The following is a 25,451-nucleotide window of genomic DNA, read 5'->3' on the forward strand; positions in this document are numbered from 1 at the left end:
TGGTTTTATTGACGATGGGAAATATTGGTTTTGTTTTGAGGCAGGTATCGGTTGTTTCGATGTATTATGCATTCAAATTTCAGAAGTCACCTAAAGCAGTGTTTCTCAATGACTGGCCTGTGGACCAGTACCAGTCCCTCAGATCTCCCTGACATAGTTTGGGAAGGCAGCAAGCCAGTCCCTGGTATCAAAAAGGTTGAGAAACACTGACCTAGAGGACATGATATGACAGGTCTTTAATTATAAAACTGAAAATTGCAGTGCTCATATAAAAGAAGTGATCAAAACAAAACTGAGCCAGATTACACCAAGCTGAAATCAATCTTTGGACACCATAGTTATCAGTAAGACATATATAAGCGTAAGGAAAAGAACCCACAACACTCTGCTTCAGAAATACAGGCTTATAGTATTTGAACGTCAATGTCAACAGAAATAGGGACATTTTATTTTTAGGACAACTACTTACAGGGCAACAGAATTACAAAGAAAGACATAATTGCACTAGTCTGTCATTGCATCCATGAAAGGAGAGTAGTGCAGTTAGTTAGATCATTCAAATTGAAAACAGGGGAAAACTAAATGGAAACTAAGAAAATGGAAAAGAACAAAACTTTAGGAAATAATAAGTGTGTGCCAAATTGAGAGAGAATTACATCTTAAATATCCTTTAAATGTGTCAGCTGTCTGGAATGTTGTGGGTTTTTTTAAAAAGTATCACAAGCAATTAAATCTCTTTTTGAACAAGCATAGCATGGTGCTAATTACAAATTTTTGCATGGCTGTCTCACAAAGAATGCATGAAGCCAATTTGATAAACACATTTCTAAAAGTAAACAACCAAAAATGCAGCTCAGCCAAATGCAAACGCTAACCTGTACACCAAGATATAGCGTGATCTGTTTGTGAAACAATTAAGATATTAAACTTTCAAATGACAGATTTATTTTAAAAAGAAACATCAGCTGGCTTTTATCTAGCACCTTAAGTAAACTCTAGCTATCAAAAAACAATTAATAAAATTAGTTAACATCCATCTCAGAAACTCAGCACTAGTCAACCTGTACAAAGACAGGCAACTATAGAAGCAAAATATGGCTTCTAACCATACCAAACTGTGCGGGGGGGAAAAAATCAGTGTGATACAACTTAGACATCATAAAAAGTGGCAATATTCATACCAGGTCCTGTTTCTCCTGTAAGGCTATTTCTTCAGACATTATTTTTCTGAGTGATACTCTTTGAGTCTGTGCATTCCAGTGATCCATAAAAGGGAAAATTTCTGATGTTGCTAGATTTTCGCTGTGTGTCTCTGTTGATGATCGAGAGGGCCAGGCCATTTTCTTCCTCTGAAGTTTACTGTCTGTGCTCTGAGATAAGACTGTGTCGGAGTCATCCAGATCTAATTGGTCAAACAGTACAAAAGCAACAAAAATCTCAAGGTGACAAAATGAAAAAGTCAATACATTTAATTAAAGCAAAGCCAGAAATAATTAAAATACATTTCACCTTACTACATTTTCATTAATTTATTTATTAATAATCTAATTTTATTTAAGCAACTTATATTTTTAGCAAAAATAACATTACATTGCTTCAATCTTCCTCCTCACCCTCTCCCCCGCAAAGTTTATCAAGCTTCATTTTTCTTCTAACTAATAAAAAAGCAACAATCCAGGTGGAATTTTTAAATGCTGGAACCTAACTTACACCTGCAAATAAATAACTGCATATGACCATGTGTGGGATTTTTTATATTCACAGTTACCTTTGTGTGTGTATATATATATTGCATCCACAACTTATGAACAGATATTTAACTATTCGGTCATGTGTTTCTCTTGCGATGTTAATGGCACAGTTTAGCTATTAGGCAAAAACTCTTTTTTAGTCAAAAGGACCAGATTGCAGCTTGAAGTCACAGCCCAGGTTGTGGGTGAGTAGAGAGGGTGTTTGCTGCAGAGGAAGGATTCCTCATGGGGAGCTGAGGGACTGAATGCTTGATTAGCAGATCCATCACCACTTGAACAAGGGTCACATGCATTACCTCCATGCTGGGCCAGTTCTGGTGACCAAGGTGAAAGGATGGGATGCTCACTAAGGCCATGGCCCCTCCCACTTTCTTCTTGCAGAAGGGTAGCCCCACTTGTAGCACTAGCCTGGATCAGTGCCTCTTCTACCCATGGAGACTGTATCAGGCCCTTGAACATCCATACAGACGCAGTCACAATCTCACCCTATGCATTTTGATCCCAGGTAGACATGAGTAAAGCCAATCCTCAGAGTGCTTTAATGCTATTGTTATAAGTCAGTGGTTTGTTTATTTTTATTACCACTGCTAGGGTTGTATGATAATGGTGAGTAGCACATCAAGTCCACTAAATGCAAGCTGAGCTTAACAAATGAAGCAGTTGATTTTCAACAATTTGCAATTTTTTAACCTTACTAGTTTTAGTTTTCGAAAACTAAGCGTTATTACAGTAATTTAAGGGAACAGTACACTGTACCTTGCATAAGCAGCTTATAATATTCCTCTTCTTTCCTTTGTCTCTTCTAATTACAAATATTAAAAAAATCACATTAGTGAACCACAGATATAGGTTTCCCCCTGATGTTAACTCAACAGATGTTACTTTTCAGGTAAACAGGTTTTAAATTCCATTACAATTTTTAAACTTTTTATCTGGAAAAAATGTGTATATATCTAAGATAAGAAATACATTAAGAGGTAAAGTTTTGAAAATAATACTATTTTTCAAGTGACAGATCGAAGTAGTGGTAAGATATCAAATCAGATCTTATAATTAAATTAAGGATTAGACAAACCAAGAGAAGATTGTACCAAAAAATAAGATGCAGTTTGAAGCAGTTTTTCTTCTTACTCTGGCTGAATTCATGATGACATGAGACTCTTAGAAAGAGAACCTTTCTCAATTAGTTAGTATAAATATATTTGTTTTCTGTACATAATAGGTAATGTGCACTGAGACTTCCTCTTAAAGAATAAAATCAAGGCTTTTTAAGGTCAAATGTCATTGTTGGTGGATGGTTTTAAAATTCATGTTTAAACAATGGGCAATACATAATAATAGATTGGACATTAACTGATCTTTTTGTGAGAATGTGTATGTTATGATTTTTTTCCCCCCATCATTAATCTAATTTTTGCTAATGGTATGCCTTACGGTGTGAAATTTATTCTTCTCTGAAATCCTTCTCATGTTATCCCCCCCAAAATCTGAAAAATGTCAAAGATTTCCTCTTCCTCGCCTTCCCTCCAAAAATGTATTTTAGAAGCAGTGGGGCACTGATGCTCATTTTGAAATTATACTCCATAGTTTGTTTTTACGTTGTATTTTAAGAGACTGGTATTATATTGCCTTTAGGTTTTATTTGTTGCAGGGGCAGGTGACACTATGTAACTACAATAATTATTTCCTCTGTGCTACATGTCCACTTACCCTATGTATTTTATAAAGTATAGCTAATACTCTCACTGTTACAGTAAATATATAAAATACCTTATATAAATATTTAAACAAATGAAGAAAGAGAAACAAATAGATTGACAAAGCCCAAGTGTAACTTCTTATAAGAAAGAAGCCTACCAACCATAATAGATTCTTTCCATTTCTCATGAATCACTTTGGCCAGATTCAGATCTATATGAACCACATAATCCTCAACAGTTAGTGATCCTTATGGAAGAAAGAAAATATACTCATTAAAGCACTGTACAAAAATTAATCCTATCAAGCATAGCACTGTGGCTTACCACTAATTAATTTACATTTAGGAAATTTTGCATAAAAATGTCATGCCCGAAAACTGCAGTGACTGCCAAGTTAAATAAAGACACTGAGTTCTGAGCCCTCACCCAACAGGATTCATAAACCAACACAATCTGGAAGGGGCGGGAGAGGGCAAGTTAATATTAATCGCATCTTGTTTAAACCTGACTATTGGAACGACTGGCTCTTTTATACCCTTATAATTTTTAATGCATATTCTTCTTTTATAAGTCCAACCTAGAATTTAATGTCTTTGCAGTTAACTCTGAACCTTGTGACCAATTGTGATGCTGTATTTTTCCCTTATTTAATCTCTCTCCTTGGATAATCATCCCTGAAGAATACATCAGGCATTAGTGTCCTCATTGTTCCCTGCATCATACCCAATTTAGAGAAGCATCCTCCCTAGGAAGCATAAAAGCCAAGAAACCTTTCTACACTAATCCAGACAGCAAGAGTGATTATGGTAGCAGCATAATGTAATCTTTCCCCGGCACACCTAAGTGATACTAGCACACCTGTCAGTTTCTCAAAAAGAAAAGGAGGGTGATATAGAGCATGCAAAGAAAGGGGACAGGTCTGAGAAATAGTAACACCGCGCTCCCCCTTTTTACCCCAACCCAAGAAAAAGTCTTTTTTTTTTTTTGCTCACAGCCAAACACATCAATAAATTATAGATTCAAAATGTTATATCAAAGTTTCTAAACTTTATGAAAAATCATTTCAAAGATTACTAAACCTCGTTTTGTTTTTTCAAACCAAGTTCAAGATCAATCAAACCTGTGTACTACCGTATTGCTATACGGGTCAGAAACCTGGACCCTCTTACAGGCAGACCTGGAGTGGCTAGAGGCATTCCATTTGCACAGTCAGCACCAAATCCTGAGCATAAAAAATGGTTTGATATTGTGCCAAATGTCAGAGTCTCATAAAGATCTGACTTTTCTTCAACCCCCCCATTACATTCAAAAGTGGTGCTGCATGCTCTTCAGCCATGTTGCCAGGATAGATACATGTTCTCAAACTCTCCATGATCCCACGAAGGGATGAAGGCTCTGACCCTACTAGCGGGGCCACCCTAGAGATTTGTGATTTGCAGGATTGAGCCAGATCTGAGAACTTCACTAAACAACGCCTGATGTGATACCACCAACCATGGTCACTCTGGCCGGCACAACAGTCCCCAGTGGACTTTGTGTGTTTGATGATTATTTTGTTTTTTCTTTCTTTCTTTCCATTTTCTCTTGATCTCTCCCCTTTTAATTCTAGATCTTGATGCATCTTCAGGTGTTTTCAATGCACGTTTTTTCTCAGACCAATTTTTCACTTAAAAAAATGTTTTATATTATTTTCTCTCTTTCTTTCATTTCTAATTTGGCATCTCCCTTCCCCATTTACTTGTCCTGTCAAAGGTTCTCTCTCTCTCTTCCTTTTCCCAACCAATCAAAATTTTTCCTCATCATTATCTACCTCTCCATCCTGGGGAAACAGAAAGTAGGTTCTGCTCCAAGCCAGACAAGTGGAAATATTTTCTTGTGATACTCTTCAAATATATATGTGGGCAGAGACAAAAAATTTAAAAGGAATGATAGCTATCTTTGCTGCTATATTTTATGTAATGTTCTGGTTCAGTTCAGTTTTTAAATGAACAAGAGCCTTTGAATAGCACCACAATATCATGAGGAATTCAAAAGTAAGCATAAATAAATAAATTAAAATAGTTTTAAAAAAAGAACTACATTACATATGTATTTGTATTAATAATTTTTCATGTCCTTACCTGAGTCAATGCCAACTGGTCCAAATATTTCTTTCAGCTGAAGGGCTAGTTCAGGAGGTAATGCCAATTCTAGGCAATTTATATTTATGGATCCTGAGGATAATGAACTAGGGTTCAATAACTTGGTTCTATCTTCATCCATATTAGAAGGTTTGCTTTCTTCCCCATCACCTCCAATTGATATCATAGGATTCCCCTGAGTTTCTTTATAGGTTTCCAGTTCTTCTTCATCACTTGCATAGCTCTTCAAAGGTGCTTGATCCATTTGCAGTAACGGAAGAATCATATTATTTACTTTGGAACTCTCTTGATATGTTTCTGAAAGTTTATTGTCTATCTCCTTATTTAATTTGGGTTTCAAAATGATTGGAGCAGTGTTAAACTCCTTAGGGAAAGTCACAGGTAGACATAAGCCCACATCAAACTGAGACACCACTGGTTTTTCTTCTGTTTCATTAACAAGGCTCATCACCTTTGAGTTTATTTTCTGTGTGTCTGAAACAGATTGCTCAATGATATCTGTTCCTGTATCTTGTGCCTGAGTTCTGGGAGCAATATCATTGGTATTTTTGAGTTTTATGGAAGCACTCGGTGGAAGTCTTGTTAGTGAGTCAGATATTTTAGCATCTGTCTCAAGTATGTCTGTAGTTTCACTCTCTGCATAACACACTGATAAATTGTTTTCTGAAAGTTGAGTGATACCATCAGTCATAATTATTTGGCTGGTTTGTTCAGAATTTTTAAGATTCTCTCTATAGTTTGTATTTGCCTTGAATTCAAGGTCTGGGGTACCTAGCTCAGTTCCTGCCTCCTGCAAGCATTCAATGTCTTCGCCTTTACACAACTTTTCATCAGAATCCAATAGCAGGCCTGTGGCCCAGACAATGTCCTTGTTACATCTTTCATATAAGTCCTTCAATGCATCAAATGAAAAGGACCCAAACAGCTTACAAAGAACATTCAGATTTTCAGATTCATCAATACTGATAAGTTCACTTTCTTCTACATACGTGCTTTTATCATACATAACTCTATAGGGGATTTTTTCTTGAGAACTTGAAGCAGCATCCATGTCTTTTGGTCTGAACGCTTCTAATCTGCCATGTAATACTTTGGTATTCTCGGAAATAATATTCTCAGAAGTAATAATTTTCTTTTCTAATCTCCATAAGAGCGCGAAATCCTGTGGCTCAGTCTGTGAATACCTGCTTGGTTGTTTACATATGTGTTTTTTAGGTTTCTCTTCCAGCAAATTAAGTGTAGACAACCGTTCTTCTGGTTTGGAGAGGGCCACACTGCTGTTGGTAAATGTGAGGGCTAATTTATGATGCTTCCGTGTTCTTTTATTTTGTTTGGGCTTTTTCTCACTGATACTTTCACTAGCTACTCTTTCAGGTTCTTGAAAATTTGATTTCTCTGTCTCCTGTAGCTCTTCAGTGCTCACAGATGTTCCATGAAGCACATCCACTGGGTCAAGAACATTTTTGTGTATATCACATTTATTATTTCCAGCTTCATCAGATTCACTTAGACTTCTCTTTGATATTCTCCTTGATCTATGTTGCCTCTGCCGTAAAGAGCTCATAACAGGCCAGTCTCCCACCATTTGCAATTCTGGGGTAACTGTATCTGCACCAAGAACACAAAAAGAGTCAGAGGCTAAATTTTCTTCCCCCTGTCTTTTTTCATCAGGTAGTACTTCCTGCTGAATATCTGCCAGGTCCACTTGTGCCTTGTGTGAATCAAGAAGATGCTGGCTGGTTGCTTTATCCTCTTTATCACTCTTCATAGAAGATTTGTCTATTCTTCTAGTTCTTTTGGTTCTCTGCCCGATTGTTTGTTCTACAGGCCAGTCACCCAGAAAGTTTAATAATTCTGGCCTCACTGATACATCCAAAGATGAATCATTTTGTTTCATAATGTTCCTTTCACGTGTTAATACTGGTTCTACTGCAATTTCATTGTACTGATCTTTTTCAGTTTGAACTTCCACAATCTTGTCACTATGTTCTTGAATATGTTCACAAGAACAGATATGCAAGTGTGTGGTTTCTTCAGATTTCACCTCATCAGTTTTACTAGTTTCTGTTTCAGTAATTCTATATATTTCTTCTCTCTTTACAGCTTTTTCCCCCAAAGGCACTTCCTTTTCTTCATAATCTGATAAACTAATATCCACACCACCTTGAATAATGCTATTCTCAGAAACGTGTTCTCTTAAATTATTTTCAATTTCCTCCTCTTCTTTTCGAAAATATTTATCACCTAAATTATTATTTTCTAGTGCTGAAGATATAGCAGATACATGTTTCTCCTCTTCAGCTAATTCAGGAAGCTTCAAAGCTGAAGCAAAAAGTCTCTCTTCTTTCACGTAAGCATGTACCTCTTTTTGCCTGTAAGACAAATAATTAAACAGAAGACATTTAAAGAAAACTTAAAAGAAAAAAAAAACTAACAAGCTAACCCCACTTCCCTACAAACCTCTATTCTGGATTGGGTACTAAATAAATTTAAATTAAAGCTCATAAGCTCTTTAAACCAGGATCCCATATTTTAGTTTTGGATACTATACAATCATTGACCTGAGAGATATATAAAATGTTCACATGCTCCCAACCCATGAAATCTAGGGAGAGGAACACAGGTTAAAAAGAACTAGCTCAAATCTGAACACTCCCCACGAATAAAAAAAAAACAGCACAGATTTTCACTTGATAAGGGCCCCTCCTTGATTCCAAATAGGGATTACATTTTTCTCTTTCCATTAGTCTATCTCCCTCTACCCCAACCTGCAGTTTCCAACAGGAGCACTAGCCTGGATAATATTCCCACCTTTGCAACAGATATGGTGACTATGTTCAAATATCATGAGTTTCATAGCTTTCCCAAACTCAGATGTTCAATAAAAACTCTAGAAATTAACAGGTAAGGGTTTTAGCCAGGTCCCCATTGCCATATGATGTTTTACAATCCATTGTAATTCCATTTAATTTTCACAGCCCACCCGACTTTAACAGTACCCCCTAATTTGTACAGAAATGTACGCAAAAAGTCAAAATAATAAATAACTCAATTAAAATGAAATCCCATTTATTATCACTCAACACAATTAATGTTAACAAGGTGAAAGGAATGCAAGTCAAAACAGGGAAAGAACAGGCTAAAGACTGGATAATCAAAAATTCGGATAATCCAGAGAGCGGCAGGGCTGACAGACAGGGCTCTCACTGCCTGGGGCTCAGGCTGTCAAATCCTAGTTTAGTTAATACAGAGAGACAGATAATGGAGGCTCGGATAAACAGAGTTCTATTGTATATGATTTTAGTTTTTACATTTTGTGAAAAAATAAAGATTCTGTATAAAAATGCAAATTCTGAATTTTTCCATGGCAAACGGATTTCTAGGATCCCTGCTCATAAGCAAACTAGAGAAATGCGGTCTAGATGGAATTACTATAAGGTGGATGCATAATTCGGTGAAAGCCTGTCTCAAAGAGTAGATACTGTGACAAAGTTCCTCCTCTGCTTTGGTGGGTCCTGCGCTTACTGGATGTTTTGCTCACCTCAGAGATTCACGGCAGCCCTCAGTTTGGCCACTTTTGCTAGTGGCTCAAACCTGCCATTCACTCAGCTAACCTCATCACTGGCCAGCATGGGGAAAAGGAAGGAGAACAATCCCCACAGTCTCTGCTGATCCACCCTAGTGGGTCGGGGGACTGGCCAGGGACCTTCCCCACTGGTGGGACCCACAGTCCAGGTCAACTCCTCCTGTATCCAGTAGGGAGTTGGAGGGATAGGAGGAACCCGGGCCCACCCTCTACTTCAGGTTCCAGCCCAGGGCCCTGTGGATCACAGCTGTCCACAGTGTTTCGTGTAACACCTGTGTGACAGCTACAACTCCCTGGGCTACTACCCCATGACCTCCTCCCAACACCTTCTGTATCCTCACCACAGGCCCTTCCTCCTGATGCCAGATAGCATTTGTACGCCTTAGTTCTCCAGCAGCATGCCCTCTAACTCTCAGCTCCTTGCACGCCCCTCACTCATTGAAGTGAGGTCCATTTTAAATCAGGTACCCTGATTAGCCTGCCTGTCTTAATGGATTCTAGCAGCTTCTTAATTGGCTCCAGGTGTCCTAATTAGCCTGCCTGCCTTAAATGGTTCCAGCAAATTCCTAATTGTTCTGGAACCACCCGTTACCTTACTCAGAGAAAAGGTACCTGCTTAATCTGGGGCTAATATATCTGCCTTCTATCACTCTCCTGTAGCCATCTGGCCCAACCTTGTCACAACAGTTTGTTGTTAAAACGGGAGGACATACGTAGTGGGATCCTGCAAAGGTCAGTCCTGGGTCTAGTACTATTCCACATTTCATTAATGATTTGGATGACAGAGTAGAAGATATGCTTATAAAATTAGCTGATGATACCAAACTGGGAGGGGATACAAGTAATTTGGAGGACAGAACTATGATTCAAAATGACCTCGACAAAATTTAGAATTGTTCTGAATTCAACAAGATGAAATTTAATAAAGATAAGTACAAAGTAGTACACTTAAGGAGGAAAAATCAAATGCAAAACTATAAATTGGGGAATAACTGCCTAGGCAGTAGTACTGCTAAAAAGGATCTGGGGGTTATAAAGGATTATAAACTGAATATGAGTCAATGATGTAATGCAGTTTCAAAAAAGGCTAATATCATTTTGGGGTGTATTAACAGGAGTGTCGTACGTAAGACACAGGAGGTAATTGTCCTGCTCTATTCGGCACTCATGAGGCCATAGCTGAGTACTATGTCCAATTCTGGGCCCCACACTTTAAGGAAAGATGTGGACAAATTAGAGAGTCCAGAAGACAACAACAAAAACGATAAAAAGTTTAGAAAACCTGATTTATGAGGAAAGGTTAAAAAAAACTGGGCATGTTTATTCTTGACAAAAGATGACTGAAGGTGACCTGATAACAGTCTTCCAATGTGTTACAGTCTGTTACAAAGAGAACAATGATCAATTGTTCTCTATGCCCACTGAAGGAGGGACAAGAAGTAATAGGCTTAATCTGCAGTAAGGTAGATTCAGGTTAAATATTAGGGAAAACTTTCTCACTAGAAGGGTAGTTAAGATCTGCAATAGGCCTCCAAGGGAGGTTGTGGATTCCCCATCACTGGAGGTTTTTAATAAGAGGTTGGACAAACACCTGTCAGGGATGGTCTATGTTTACTTTGTCCTACCTCAGCATAGGGGGCTGGAGTAGATGACTTGTCAAAGACCCTTCCAACACTACAGTTCTATTATTCTATTTAAGGGATCCATTTCCAAGATAAAAGAAAAGGAGTACTTGTGGCACCTTAGAGACTAACCAATTTATTTGAGCATAAGCTTTCGTGAGCTACAGCTCACTTCATCGGATGCACACCGTGGAAACTGCAGCAGACTTTATATATACACAGAGAATATGAAACAATACCTCCTCCCACCCCACTGTCCTGCTGGTAATAGCTTATCTAAAGTGATCATCAGGTGGGCCATTTCCAGCACAAATCCAGGGTTTTCTCACCCTCCACCCCACAGGGGGTGGAGGGTGAGAAAACCCTGGATTTGTGCTGGAAATGGCCCACCTGATGATCACTTTAGATAAGCTATTACCAGCAGGACAGTGGGGTGGGAGGAGGTATTGTTTCATATTCTCTGTGTATATATAAAGTCTGCTGCAGTTTCCACGGTGTGCATCCGATGAAGTGAGCTGTAGCTCACGAAAGCTTATGCTCAAATAAATTGGTTAGTCTCTAAGGTGCCACAAGTACTCCTTTTCTTTTTGCGAATACAGACTAACACGGCTGTTACTCTGAAACATTTCCAAGATACTATAAACACATTCTACATTATCCACTACAAAAGGCCACAGATGCTAACTGCTTACAAAATACGGTTGGGAATATACTCTCAGTATACATATACTCATATAATCCTCAATATAATAAATATATTCCATAATACCAAACAGATCAATCACTCCAATCCTAGCCATAAAAATCATCTACTCCACCAACACCCCACTCTATAAGTACAAAATGCAGACCTAGGGTATTTACATATATATAGGATTATACTCCTTTTAAAAACTTTAGTACACATTTAATAGTTAGTATATAAAAATCTATACTGTACACCCAGTAGTATATTTCCAGTACAGAAGAAAACAAGAGGAAAAAGTTAAGGTTGGTGGACAGCAATAATCTAGTGGACTAATTGTATATCATATAGAAATGGAGAAACAGCTGATTCCCTTAACTGTTCACGTATAAAATTCTTAACCTTGTAAATATAAAAAACACTAAATTTTTATTAAACTGGGGTTTTTTTGGGTTGGGGGTTTGAACAGTTCTGGGTTAGGAGGAGTTAGCCAGCCTTCACTGTTAAAAAAAAAAGTTAAGATTGGAATTGTGTAACAAAGTTTTTTATTTAGGCATATAGAGCAAGTACGTCTTACCCGTAACCTTCCCCCTGACAAAGATCTTCATTCCAATCAGCATTTTCTGATTTGTCTGGGACAGTAGAATTCAAGATTGAGTTAACAGTAAGGCAACGTTCATATCGCTCCAACATTCTTTTTATCTTTTCTTTAGATACACCATGAATGTTTCGCCTAGAGATTAAAAGATAAAAAAAAGTAACATTCCAGATTTTAATATTCAAACAAAACAGATTGAAAGATGGAATCGTTTCTCTTTATGCTGTTATATTTCTAGTTTTGCTTAATATTAAACCTAAGAATTAGGCTAAAATATTTTTTTCTTAAACTGCTCTCTGGGATGTTGTAAACCAGATGCTGGGTGTTTCACCTTCTGTTAGGCAGGCAGGGAGTCAAACTGCATAAAGGAGATTCTGGCACTCAGTCCTATTCCTGTAGGCTATACTCAGTTGAGAACTTCTCAGAGTGGGAAGAAAACATATTTGCCTACTCTGATCTCCCCGCTTCTAGCCATTTGTCAGTGTATCTTATCCCTCTGAGTAGGATTTTGCACTGACTTTGTTACGTCTCAGAAAACAATTTGCTTGGCAGTGGCCTGAGCTAGGGTATGTAAATCCTGGCCAGTGTGGCAAGCAGAGGGGAAAAGGGGTTGAGGGGAGGGGAGAAAACCCCAAGTAAGCCCTAGCAGCAAGAAATGGTGGTACCCACCACTCCATGGAAGGAAATCAACTCACAGCTGTTCCAGAAGGATCCCCATAAGCACCCACCATCTGAGAGCTGCATTAGCTATGTGTTCAACCCAGATGGTAATGCCTAGGAAAAGTTGTAACCAAGCTTCCACTGGTGGTTCAACAGAGCTTGTCTCCAGGAGCTTGTTCTGCTCACATGAAGAAGTGACTGCTACTCTAGTGCATAAGGTAGGAGGGACACTTGGAATCAGGACAGCCAACAGCGGAATAGATCACCTCAATGCAAGGACAGACCCAATATGATGAGACAAACCCTGGATGCTTTCCAGGGGTCCTACTGGATCTATCATTGTGCCTGGATTTCCAAGAGATATTTTAGGGATGAATATACATTTGCACAGCTTTCTGAAGATTTAAAGGTTTCAGAGTAGCAGCCATGTTAGTCTGTATTCACAAAAAGACAAGGAGTACTTGTGGCACCTTAGAGACTAACACATTTATTTGAGCATAAGCTTTCGTGAGCTACAGCTCACTTCCAGCTCACGAAAGCTCATGCTCAAATAAATGTGTTAGTCTTTAAGGTGCCACAAGTACTCCTTTTCTTTTTGAAGATTTAAAGTGTCATATAAATGACAAAGGTGCCTTTCTGGCTGCAAGCTAATTTATTTTGAAACTGGATATAAAAATAAACAAAATGATTAAAGGAATTTCTCAAACCCAACACAGACATAATAAAGTTGTAAGCAGAACAGTTAAAATAAAAAGTTAATCAGGTGTTTATTTAATTGTTAACAAGGGGCTTACTGATGTTTTGGAGCCTCAATGGCCATTGTCAAGGTAAAAAAAAGTTATTTTAAAGACGATAAATGAAGGATGAAGCAGCTTACTTCAATATCTTCTACAATATTTTTACCTTTCAAGCTCTTTTGGTTTAAACTTCCACCAAGTATCAGGCTCTCGGAACATAACTTTGTATTTGTACTGCTGAGACTGAATAAAAATAAATACAAAATACATCAGTGATGTCATATTTCCATGAAAGAGCACACAATGTACAAGACAGACACATATCAGGTTCCCATTTTACAAAACAAGTTAAACACTCCAAAAATACACTAACCATGTATCAGCCTTCATTTATGGTTACACAGATAGGGATTTTTCAAAGCAGTCTAGGTTACTTAGATACATATCTTCCTTTAAAATTAATGAAATGTATCTCACATCTCAACCACAGTCTCTACGTGACAGAGCTAATTTAGTTTTGTCCAAGCAACATTCTGAAAAATCTCACTATTTTAAGAACCATTTCTTTCCCTTTTTTCAACCTTTTCTTATTTCCGTTAGCTGCAAGCATGGAGCTTTTTCTCCTTCTAGAATACTATGTGGTATCTTCTCAAGGCAAAAACAAATCTGCTTTAAATCTAGCCAAGAGAAATCACTTTGGAGATGATTGTCCCCCATTCCTATCTTCAGGACCATTCCTATTGTCCTGGAGACACACCAAAGCACTTTCCTGGAAACAGAACTTAAAGTATTTTCCTTATACTTTCATGAAGTATGCAACACTACCAAGAAGATAGCCATGAACTGATGGCACTCAAAAGTACTTTTTTAAAACCTTCCACAATTAACACTGTAGCTATGACCAGGTATAAAATTAGACCCCATTCATAAAAATAATCTAAATATTGAACAAGTCCCACCTTTCACCTGTCCATCACACATGCCGAGGGCTGGACTTGATGACCTCTCAAGGTCCCTTCCAGCTCAACATTTCTATGATTCTATGCAGCTAAGGTAGAATATTTTTTACTAACCACTTCAATCCTGTGTTAATATCTTTTGAGCAAAGAAGTGCTTTCATATCTACAAGGGCATTAAATCCCGAGGAGACCTATTTTTATTTTTTAAGTTAATTTACTGTGCTGAAAAGTACCAACCTGACAGTACTGCTGAGTTAAGTCCTCTATTTATCAACAAAACCAGTTATAATACAGGAAGTGGCAGCAGAAGATTCTAACACTTTCCCACTGATGTGCCTAAACCCAGACTAGGATGAAAACCTCTTGGGGTAAGAAAGTAGATCAATCCTCATCCCAATTCAACTCTCAGTCTCTTGGCTGAGGCTGCCAACAAAGTTGACAATTAGTTCTAATTTGAGGGTTTGGTTTGGTTTGTTCACAATACTGACATGGACGACTTTTAAAACTAGGCTTCAATGCCATATCACAAGTGGGAGATCCAAACAAAGAGACCATTTCCAGTCCTTGGTATTCTTTTTAACAAGCATAAGTGAGCTTCCTTAATATAAGGATTTGAAAGTACCTTTTAAATATAAAGTATCTTACCAAACATAGTGATGAATGGACAATGGAAAATAAGAAAGTTTTAATCAGAATATCTATCCTGGATCTGAGAAACCTCCCCATAAAATGTTCGGTTTGAAAATTCCTGACCAGCTCTAGTACTGGATCCTGTAAAATGGTTCAGTAAGTTAAGTTACTTTAAAAATTAAATAAAATCTAAGAAGTAAAATGCATGTGTGATGTTATTGACGTGAACTGTGACCATATAGATCACTGTTGCAACCAAGGTCCTATAGTTGAATCAAATCTTGTACAAAGGAGGTCAAGTAAGGTGTCTATGGAAAGGTTGTAATTTGCTAGTTATGATTATGCTGTCTGTATGTGTGTATCATTTTTGTATTGGAAGTTATGAATATTGGCTATGTACTTGTATCTCAATGTGTTTGATTCTAAGTAGCTTCAGTGAAGCACTTGGTCAGCTTCTTGAGAAAGGACTATTCTGAGTAAGTGCCCAATCAAGAAACACTTAACGGACAATGGACTTCGGGAGATGCCAATCCAGAATTGAGCTTTCCTGGGAACATTCAAACTAACATGTTAACAATGGCATCAGCCTTCAAAAAGCTGAATCATTTATGGACATGTGACTTGCCCAGGTGGCTACAAACTCCATCTTCTAGCTGTGATTTTGAACAGAAAAACGAAGGGGTTTCCACCCCCGAGAGAGAATATAAAAGGCCCTGGAAGCCTCTCCATTTGATCTTCAAATGGCTCAAGAGATAACCTCTCCACCCCAAAGAGATTACAGAAAGAAACTGGAACAAAGGATTGTAACTACAGGGGTGTGAGTGATTGCTGGGCCCACGCCATAAGCCACAACATTGGTCTGAAAAGGATTGGGCCCAGACTAGGAAGGAGTCTAGTCTGTGAAAGAAGCTCACTGGAACATCTCTGAAGGTGAGATTTACCTGTATTCAGTGTCCTACTGTATTACGCTTAGACTTGCGTGTTTTGTTTTATTTTGCTTGGTGACTTACTTTGTTCCGTCTGTCATTACTTGGAACCACTTAAATCCTAGTTTTTATACTTAATAAAATCACTTTTGCTTATTAACTAATCCAGAGTAAGTAATTAATACCCGGAGGAGCAAACTGCTGTGCGTATCTCTCTATCAGTGTTAGAGAGGGCAGACAATTTATGAGTTTACCCTGTATAAGCTTTATACAGAGTATAACGGATTTATTCGGGGTTTAGGCTCCCAGAAAGACTGAATACTGGGTGCTGGGAAAGTCCCTGTTAACCAAGAAGCCCCTGAGCTGAGTGGATCTCAATTTCAGTGAACTGCAAAGAGGTGTGGCCCAACCTCTGGGTCTGTGCTGAAGCTGACTGAAGTGTCTAACTCAGCAAGACAGGAGTGGAGGGAAGCCTCTTCTGGCAGGGGGGTTTGTTCTCAGTGGTATCCCAGCACATCTAGTGACAGTCTTGAGGGAGTTTCTGTGACCCAACCCGTCACAGCGTGTTCCACATGCATAGCACCCTTTAAAAAAAAAAAAGACCACTTTTTGTTAAAAGCCTAAAAATGCATACCGGTTTGAAATTATTGACCTAAGCATTCAGAATTGGGCTCCAAATATAGAAGGACCAGAAGAGTACTGTGAATTTCTGCCATTCCTAAAGCCCGGTCTACACTAGCAAATTAGGTCGGCATAATTACGCTGCTCAGGAAACATCCACAGCTCTAACCAGTGTAGTTAAGCCAACCTAAGTCTCCATGTAAACAGCACTAGGTCAACAGAAGAATTCTTCCGTGAATCTAGCGATGCCTCTCAGAAAGGTGGATTACCCACACCAGTGGGAGTATCCCTCCCATCAGGATAGGTGGTGTCTACACTGAAGCGCTACAGTGGTGTGGCTGTAGCATTTTAAGTGCAGACAAGCCTTAAGATACCATTGCTTCAAAGGGCCAAGATTCCTCAACTTGCACTGAAGTCAATGGAACAGATCTTCAGATGACATCTGTTGTCAAAGCTCCACAATGGAGCTATGACAACTTATACCAGCCGAGGATGTATTCCAATAGGCATTACTTGCACTAAGGGCCTCACAGAATTGGGAGCGAAATGATCAGAAGATGAAGAAAAGACAATATTACAAGAAAAATGTATCACTAACAAACATTACAGCAGCATTATTTTGACGAACTAAATATGAGTCATATACTCAATACAAATTGATTCATCTAGGCAGCCTTCAACTGAACTAACAGTATTTCATAACTGCTTACAGAAGATATGAAAAGCTTTACAAATAGGCTCACCTGTATCCTAATAAAACCCTGTAATATTGCTACTTAAACACTTTAGTGGGATTTCCAGTTGTAGAGTATATTTATTTTCAAATATTTCAGCTAAATAAAATATAACACTACAGGACAATTTGATCTTCAAATCAGTATTTAAGACACACTTCTTATGTGAAACTTATCAACGGTAGTCCAGCAAATAAAAGAAAGTTAGGCCTCCATCTATCATTTGGTGCTTGTGTCACTGAATTACACTGGATGTCAAAATTAGGATGAGGCAGGGACTGTATTCTTGGCTTTCTGTAGAGCATCACCAACCCCATTGTTGGTACTCAGCTAATCTGAGCAGTAAGAAAAACTAGCTAACAGTGTTATTGATTATGCATAAGGAAGAACAGAATCCAGCTTACTCTTCAAAATGTGTATTTGCTCTGGGGTACAAAACACTTGAATTTGTCAGTAAAATAAGCAGATAAAACACTCAGACCTACACAAAGCAGAATATTTAATGACATGGTACCGTTTTTACACTTTTTTTTAATTGTGTGCTTGATCCAACTCCTGCTGAACTCAAACAGAAGCTGGACTGAGCCCCATAACCGCTCTTTAAAATGTTCTCAGGTCAGTTACCAATCTCTTTGCACATTGCTCAAATCATCATACTAACCAAAGCAACATAAGGCTTCATCTCCCATGCCTGTACGTTTGTGTTGTCTATTATTATAGGAGAGATTCTCTTTTCAAAGGCTTCTTTAGCTGAAACACAAACGCATACAGAAGAGCGAGGTGTGGTTAATTTCTTGATAATAAAAATCGACATCTAATGTTAATTTTAATCTTTTAAAAGACACCATGTTTAACCAGTTGCCAAAATAACTATTTTTGGAGTCTGATTTCTCTGCCACTCAAGCACATATTTTATTTAAATTCACCACCCTCCAAATATAAAACCCTGCAATTACATTGTATTGCACACATTGAAATAATATACGTATGATAATAAAGAAATGGAAATGCAGATATATAATACACCAATATGACTAATCAGTAAATTATACTAAAAACTACATGATCACCTTCAAGTGGACTTCTTTGTTGCATACAAAATTCTTGGCCTTATAACAGTCTTAAGAAAAGTCCACTCTGTAAACTGTATAAAATATGAAAAATAAAAAAAATTGTGTAGTTTTTACACACAATAACAAAATGTTTATCAGTTGCTTTAAAAAAAAACAACAGAAGGCAGTATTAAAGTAGCCTGCACAACCAGAGTTGCTGTTAAGTGTGTACTTTTCCTATAAACCCATTTCTAATAGGTTTAGAACACGCCTGCAAAAATATCATATTTAAAATTTAGCACATAAAAGCTTGAAAATAATTGCTTAGTGAAGAGTTTCAGCAGGAGAAACAGAAAAAAATCTTTTGTTGGTGAAAATCGCTGTTTACTGGTTTCCTCTATTTTTGGTTGTTTCCTAATTTTTGTCAATGTAGTGCTCTATAAGGAACATTAGTTCAAAGGCAGGGAAAAGATCTGGATAGATGCCATATGTGTAACACATCCACTGTCATGGATAGCATCTGAGTGCAAATAATGATTATTGATCTTAATCTTGAAAGGAATCCTCCTGAGAGCTAGCACAGATTACCACTCAATAAGTAGAACCTAATGCAACATATATACCCTGATATAATTCCAGGAGAAAATAATCCTTCAGTGCTGAATTGGACATTTGTTAGCAAACAGCACATTAGATAGGCCATTCTGGAGTCTAGGATCCTATTTTTGTCAATATTATTTAAAATGTATACCTCTAAAAGGGGATTAAAGCTCATCCCGTGGTACAACTACAGGAAAGCCTGCTTTTATAATAGTTTTAAGCAATCCGCAAAGCAGTTGAGCTAATCCCCTATACAGTTCTTACCTCGTTTCCTGTTCCACTCATGTGCTTCTCCTAAGCAATTTGCATCATATTGATATTGTCCGTTTTTGTAAAAGTAATCATCAGTACTAAGAATGATTCCACTTGGGTTATCCTCAAGCAAAGTCCTGTGAAATATCACAAAGACAAAACAATACATTTTCCCAATTTTTGTCTCCTTTTATCAACAATATATGTGAACCAAATATTAACTCCTTTTGGATTTACATTAGATATACAACAGAGAATGGCTTAGTGATCTAAACCTCACGTTCTAAAAACCAGTTTTCATTCCTAGCAAGTAGGGTTGCCTCAACCTTACTTTCTTCCACTGCAGAAAAATTAAGATTCATGGAGTCTACTGTGTACAGATTTTTTGAACAAGACCTTTCAAACTGAAGTTTTGTCTTCTCTTAATGGATATTAAAGATCCTCTAGCACTTTCTGTGAAAAAGAGAGTGTGCTTTAGGCACCTTCAAAATTTCTTTGTGCCATGTGCAGAGTGCTATACATGGTTTATCCACCTGTGGACACCCACAAACCTGGCGTACACCCTCCAAACCAGTAGTAGATGTGTCTCAGTGACAGGTTTACTGACTCCTGCACACACTTCTTGATTCATTCCCAGGGGCACAGGGAGCAAATGCATCTGAAGGAAGGTTCAGCCCCAGGAAGAGGGTAGGTGACAATACAACTGTCACCCTCTAATGGTGACGTTATAGGCATTTGGTCTCTATGAAAGCAGCTGCTGAGAAACACCCTAGCTATGTGGCTCCTCCAGTTCCTTCTGCTGAGGAGCAGAGGGGAGGTTTTGGAGGGAAGAATAGGATGGGGTAGAGAAAGAAAAAGCCTCCATGTTGATCGTCCAATACTTCTGCAAACCCTAGGAACTCAGAGGTTTTGGAAGCAGAATGCCCCTATTCCTTCTAGGCAGCAGTGGAGGGGCGGAACCCCATGCCCTGCTGGAAGACTGAGCATGCAGCTCATGTATCCCAAGTATTCTGTGCACGAGACTATTGTGCTGGGGATGACAGGACCCTCAAATATTTTTAATGGAAGCGGACAGTTACAGTAATTGAAAGAAATTGATAATAGTTTGGAGTAAAAACATATCTAAGAAGAGTGTGAAAGACACTTCAAGAATTCATACTACAGAATAAGAGAAAAGAAATTAAAGACTAACTTGACAGAAAAAACGCAAGGGGAAAAATATAATTTCAAAAAATACCTAATAATAGAACCTAACAGAAAAATAAATATCTGTATATAATGATATGCTTCTGCATCAACAGTCCCACACAAAGTTTTATTTGCATAACTAGCAGTATGACACATCTACAGAAGTCTAAAATTGATTACTATATGTATATTAAAAGTCTAACTATCAAAAAGCTTTCTGGGAGTTCCCCAGAAAACAAAGGGCTGGATTCTCAAGTTCACTATGCACTACTCATTTGGTTTAAAGTGAACTTAAACAGGCCAGAGATTTCCGCAGAATTCTGCCAGGGGGAACGTCAACAATTATAAACCTGTCAGACCTGACATATTCCCAGCTAAACCCATCCTTGATGCCATGTGGAGGTTGGGGCATGTCAGAAGTGGCACAGGGACAGGAGGGGCAAGGTGGAGCTGAGCTGTATTAAACCTGATCCTCTGCTCGCATAAGCTCCATTATGGAGTTCGCACCAGTGACAGACATTAGAGTAGCCCCCAATTGTTCTAACCTCCACCAGCAACAGCTGGCCAAGGATCAGGGAGATGCAACTGGCCCAGCTCCCTGCAGTTACCAGTGTCCACTATGTCTGAGTGCAGCGTGGACATTATGATGAATTGGGGCTTAAATGAGGCCATTTGCAAACACCAGAAAACTATTTTTTGTTGTTGCTTTCTCTTGTTAATAAATCCTACAATAATACTGCTAAGTCAGTAGTCCCCAAACTTTTTTGTCTGTGCCACTCTGGGAGCCACGGTCGGGAGACAGCGCCAGGCCACAGTCAGAGCTGGGGGTCGTGGTCAGGAGTGGGACCAGCGCTGCAGCTGGGGCCTTAACTGGGAACAGGGCACAGGGCTCCGGTCGGGGCTGCGAGCCAGGGGCTGCAACTGAGAGCAGGTCCATGGCTGGGAGCTGCAGCCGATGACCAAGGCCAGACCTGTGGCTGGGGCCAGAGTGGAGCTAGGGGGCAGAGCGGGGATTGGTGGCGCTCCCTCCACACCCCCTGTGAGGGCTGGCCTGGGACCCACCAAGCCCCCACCAAACATTCCTCCACCCACCTCAGCTTGGGGACCACTGTGTTAAGTGATTTCTCTTATAAATACATAATATAAATGTTCTACCTTGCCAAAAAAGACTTTCCTGATCCTGGAACCCCTCTGAGAAGAACAAGTACTTGACCTACAAGATGTGTCTTTTTCCTCATCACTGGACAAACGGGTGGTTGGTGTACTTGAGAGAGGTTCATTTTTTGGATTCCATCTTGATTTCTCCATACCTTCGGAGAAGCGTTGCTATCCCAGACATGTGAAACCACTGGAGGAGGAAAAGGCATTCCTTTGCCATGCATCCTGTAGTCTGCAAGAGGTCTCCATTGTCCCGGACTGATAGCTACTGGAGTTACAAAGCTGTGACTTCCACTTGATGGATAAAACACAGGAGCCACTGGATTCCAAGGAGGCTGTGGAGATTGCTGTGGTGGTGGAGAAAAATGTAAATTCCTTCTCTGCTGAACATCTACAAGCTGTGGCAATTTGAAACTGGATCCTTCAAGAGATTCAGACACTTCAGGGAGAGAAATGCTTTTTTGGCCACTACACACAGCCATTACACCTTCCTGTTGTTCAAGGTATTTTGAGCTGGAATTTCCACTAGCTGTTGTACCAGCTTCTACAAATCCCTGGAAAAAATGACTAGACGCATCAAACAAACTTCCATGGTCTGAAACAATATTCTGTGATTGATTACGATTTCTACAAGCCACTTCCAAGTTTGCTGGTTTAATGACTTCTGGAGCATTGTCAGTATCAATTTCTGGCAGACTAGAGCTTACTGATACTTGTGCAAAAATGTCCATGTCAACTAATGAACTATCCTTTGTCTGAATGCTAGATTTACTTACAGCTGGCTGAGAAGATTTGCGACCCTCTGAGATTAACATAGATGAGAAGTTTTCAAATTTCTCATTCTCTGTCTCTGCTTGCTGCAGAGAAAACAGGACATTAAACCCTAAACTGGATTTTTCACTCTCAGGAAATTCATTAATGCCATTAGAATTACTCTGGTCAGATGTCATAGGCTGCTTTCCTGTGATTTTGTCATTTGTGGAATCATACAATTTGTCTCTCAGACTGTATTTCTCAAAAGCAGTTTGTATCAAGGAATCTAGCTCTTCAGTCAGCTGAATATCAGGTGATGGGATCTTTACTGATTCTTCTTTAAAGTTCACAATATCTTCTTTTGCACAACTTTCGCCCACTATTTCATTTGAAACAGAGCTTTGCTGGTTAACAAGAGACAGAGATGATGCTATTGAATCAAAACCTGAGACTCTTGAAGATGCTACTCCCTTAGCAGCTGTGGAAAGTTCTAGCAGACAATCCATAGCATTTTCAACTGTTAAATAAGATAAAGAAAATAAATCAAAGAAAATGATCATGGTAGGCAATCCAGCCTAATTTTAATCCAATTTAAATAACTTTTTACAATCTATAATTCAAGAAATATTATTTATAACAAACCCTGAATTTCAGAGATAGTAAACAGAAAATTTACCGATTCATTTGCTAACATATTTTCCTCCTACCTTTACAACAAATGTTGCTCACCTGGGACAAGACCCGACTGAATCTGCACACACTGCAATACACCACCATAATATGCAAAAAAGTAAATAAACTGTGAAGCTAAGTTTAACTCTGGGTACAAAGGAAAAGATTACACAGATTGATTAACTGGAATACTTGCTTCTAGTCTGTACTACACAGGAGAAATAGGGTTAAATAAATTGAAATAATCACTAAAAGGAGAATTGTAGCAGTACAAATTAAAAAAAGACAGGCACAGAAACCTTTCTTTGTTATAGTCAGGGCTAGTTAAAAGCATTAATGACAAAAAAAAGCGGGGGAGGGGGCACGGGAGTCTTCAGATGACTCAAATAAGCTGGAACTTACCAGTTTATTCCAAAGAACTATGTAGAAAGAAATTGCACACTAAAAAAAAAAAAAAAAAAAAAAAAAAAAGGGGGGGGGGGGAGGGTCCTAAAGTCCAGCTCTTTCAGCACAGCTAGGTAGATCTTCTCTTTAATTTAGAGAATCTGACTAGCCTTTCCTCCTTGTTTATTACACAACTATCACTCCATAAAAAAGTGAAAGTGATAAGTTTCCCTTTTTGAATCTGTTCACAGGAGGAAGATAACAAAATATAGTCAAAAACCACCTCTCCATGCCAAAGATGACACAATGAATCTACTGAGAAGAGAAACAGACTTTTTCTTGTGAACAATCTTCTCTCCCCCTTCCATCTTATTTGCTCTCTCAGAGTACTTGGGCAGGCCTATCTGAAAAGCACATCCAGCCAAAATGTGTATAGAGAAACACAACAAGGAGTATATTGAAGGACAGGAAAGATACTGGAGTTGTTTTAAAAAAACCCACACATGCACACATACTCTCACACACACGCACAAACAGAGCAAACTTAAAGACAAGCAAAGGGAAATCTTCAATACTTCAAATAATTGGTCTAAAATCCAGTTTCTTTGCTAACATATTGTTTATGAAGCATGCTTCCTTCAGTTAGTCACACAAGTGTCCTGCGGTGGGATGGGTGTTATTGGTTTTTATTTTTAAAGGATTATCTTTGTGGATAGATTCTTTTGAATAAAACATGCAACTGTTACATTTTACATATCTAACAAAATTATGGCAAATGACAATTCCCTTGGTGGGTATTCGTAGTAAAATCACAAGAAATTGATATGTAACATACACCCATACAGAATGTGGGACAGTCTTATGTAGTGGTTAAAGCTCAGAAATGTCAGTCAGGAAAGCAGTGTTCTCTTCCCAATCACTGTGTTGCTGTATGGCTTACAGCAAGCCACCTAACTTAATTAAGTAAAACATATTACTACTTACCAACATCACAAAAACATTATGAATCTGAGAATCTGACATGGGAAGTAGGGGGACCAGATGTCCCAATTTTATAGGGACAATCCCGATATTCCAGGCGTTGTGTAATATATGCGCCTATTACCTACCCCCAATTGTCCTAATTTTTCACACTTGCTATCTGGTCACTAATGGGAAGTGCTATAAAATTCCTAAGTATTATGACTCATTGTAACGGGGTGTTCGCTACTCGCCACTCGGTGGAGTCTCCTTGTGGCTCATCTGGGGAATTAGCTCATCACCGTCCATGCCCCATCCGGCAGTTGCTCAGCCTATTGCCACAGTCACTCGCTCTGTGGCCCCTCTCTCACTGGTCAGGAGCTGCAGTTCATCTCCTTCATTGCTTAGCCCTCCGGGCAAGTCACAATTGTCCTCCCTTTCCAAGGTCTCACCAGTATCTCTCCACACAGTCTCAGGCAGTCTTCATAGCCATTGCACTGACTGTGCCACTCCCACAGTGGCTTGTAGGGGAATCCAGGCCCGCTCTCTGCACTGGATTCCAATCCAAGGACCCTTGAACCAGCAGTTCAGGTCTATTCTCTCAGCCCTTACTGCTCCTTCCCTGGAATGTTTCCTACACTCCTAATACAGGCTCCTACTCTGCTCCCTTGTCCTGCCTTTCCCCAGGACAGGGAATAGTTCCTGGGACATTTCTGCAAAAAATGGGAGGTGACATTCTGCCGTGGAAGCCTCCCGAAGTTCGTGGAGCTCCCCTCCCTCCAATCCCTCCGGTGGGAGCAAGTTTCCAAACCCGGGGAAATCTCTACCTATGAGCACGGGGTATGGGAGGTTTGGGACTACCCCTGCTTTCACCCCGGTGACATTTCCCTGAATTTCAATTTTCACTGGTATGATGGGGTAGTAAGTAATGGTACCATGGACACGGGTTACCCCCATATGCTTAGCTTGTATTAACTGGCTGCGCTTCACTAATTTACCCGATACTAGGGTGATAGCACTCCCCAAGTCTACAAGTGCCATGGTTTCTACCACATTCAACTTTACCTGCCTTGTATATTTAT

General features: G+C 39.0%; 1 protein-coding gene across 16 annotated transcripts in view; it reads right to left on the reverse strand.

Moving 5' to 3' along the window:
* N4BP2 (NEDD4 binding protein 2) overlaps positions 1–25,451 on the reverse strand; it is a 111,608-nt gene that overhangs the window by 18,652 nt on the left and 67,505 nt on the right. For 14 of the 16 annotated variants that reach the window (XM_073342224.2, XM_073342225.2, XM_073342228.2 and 11 more), the window contains 9 exons: positions 21,598–22,870; positions 19,267–19,391; positions 18,012–18,100; positions 13,647–13,723; positions 12,063–12,218; positions 5,572–7,964; positions 3,613–3,698; positions 2,508–2,553; positions 1,182–1,402 (listed from right to left, as the gene is read on the reverse strand). In XM_073342224.2, the coding sequence (XP_073198325.1) occupies positions 1,182–1,402; positions 2,508–2,553; positions 3,613–3,698; positions 5,572–7,964; positions 12,063–12,218; positions 13,647–13,723; positions 18,012–18,100; positions 19,267–19,391; positions 21,598–22,870 (4,466 nt within the window). Of the gene's footprint in view, positions 1–1,181; positions 1,403–2,507; positions 2,554–3,612; positions 3,699–5,571; positions 7,965–12,062; positions 12,219–13,646; positions 13,724–18,011; positions 18,101–19,266; positions 19,392–21,597; positions 22,871–25,451 lie in introns of those variants that run through there. The other 2 variants (XM_073342240.2, XM_073342227.2) reach the window with 2 other exon arrangements.

Source organism: Lepidochelys kempii, chromosome 4 (genome assembly GCF_965140285.1).
Source record: "Lepidochelys kempii isolate rLepKem1 chromosome 4, rLepKem1.hap1, whole genome shotgun sequence".
Taxonomy (NCBI): domain Eukaryota; kingdom Metazoa; phylum Chordata; order Testudines; family Cheloniidae; genus Lepidochelys; species Lepidochelys kempii.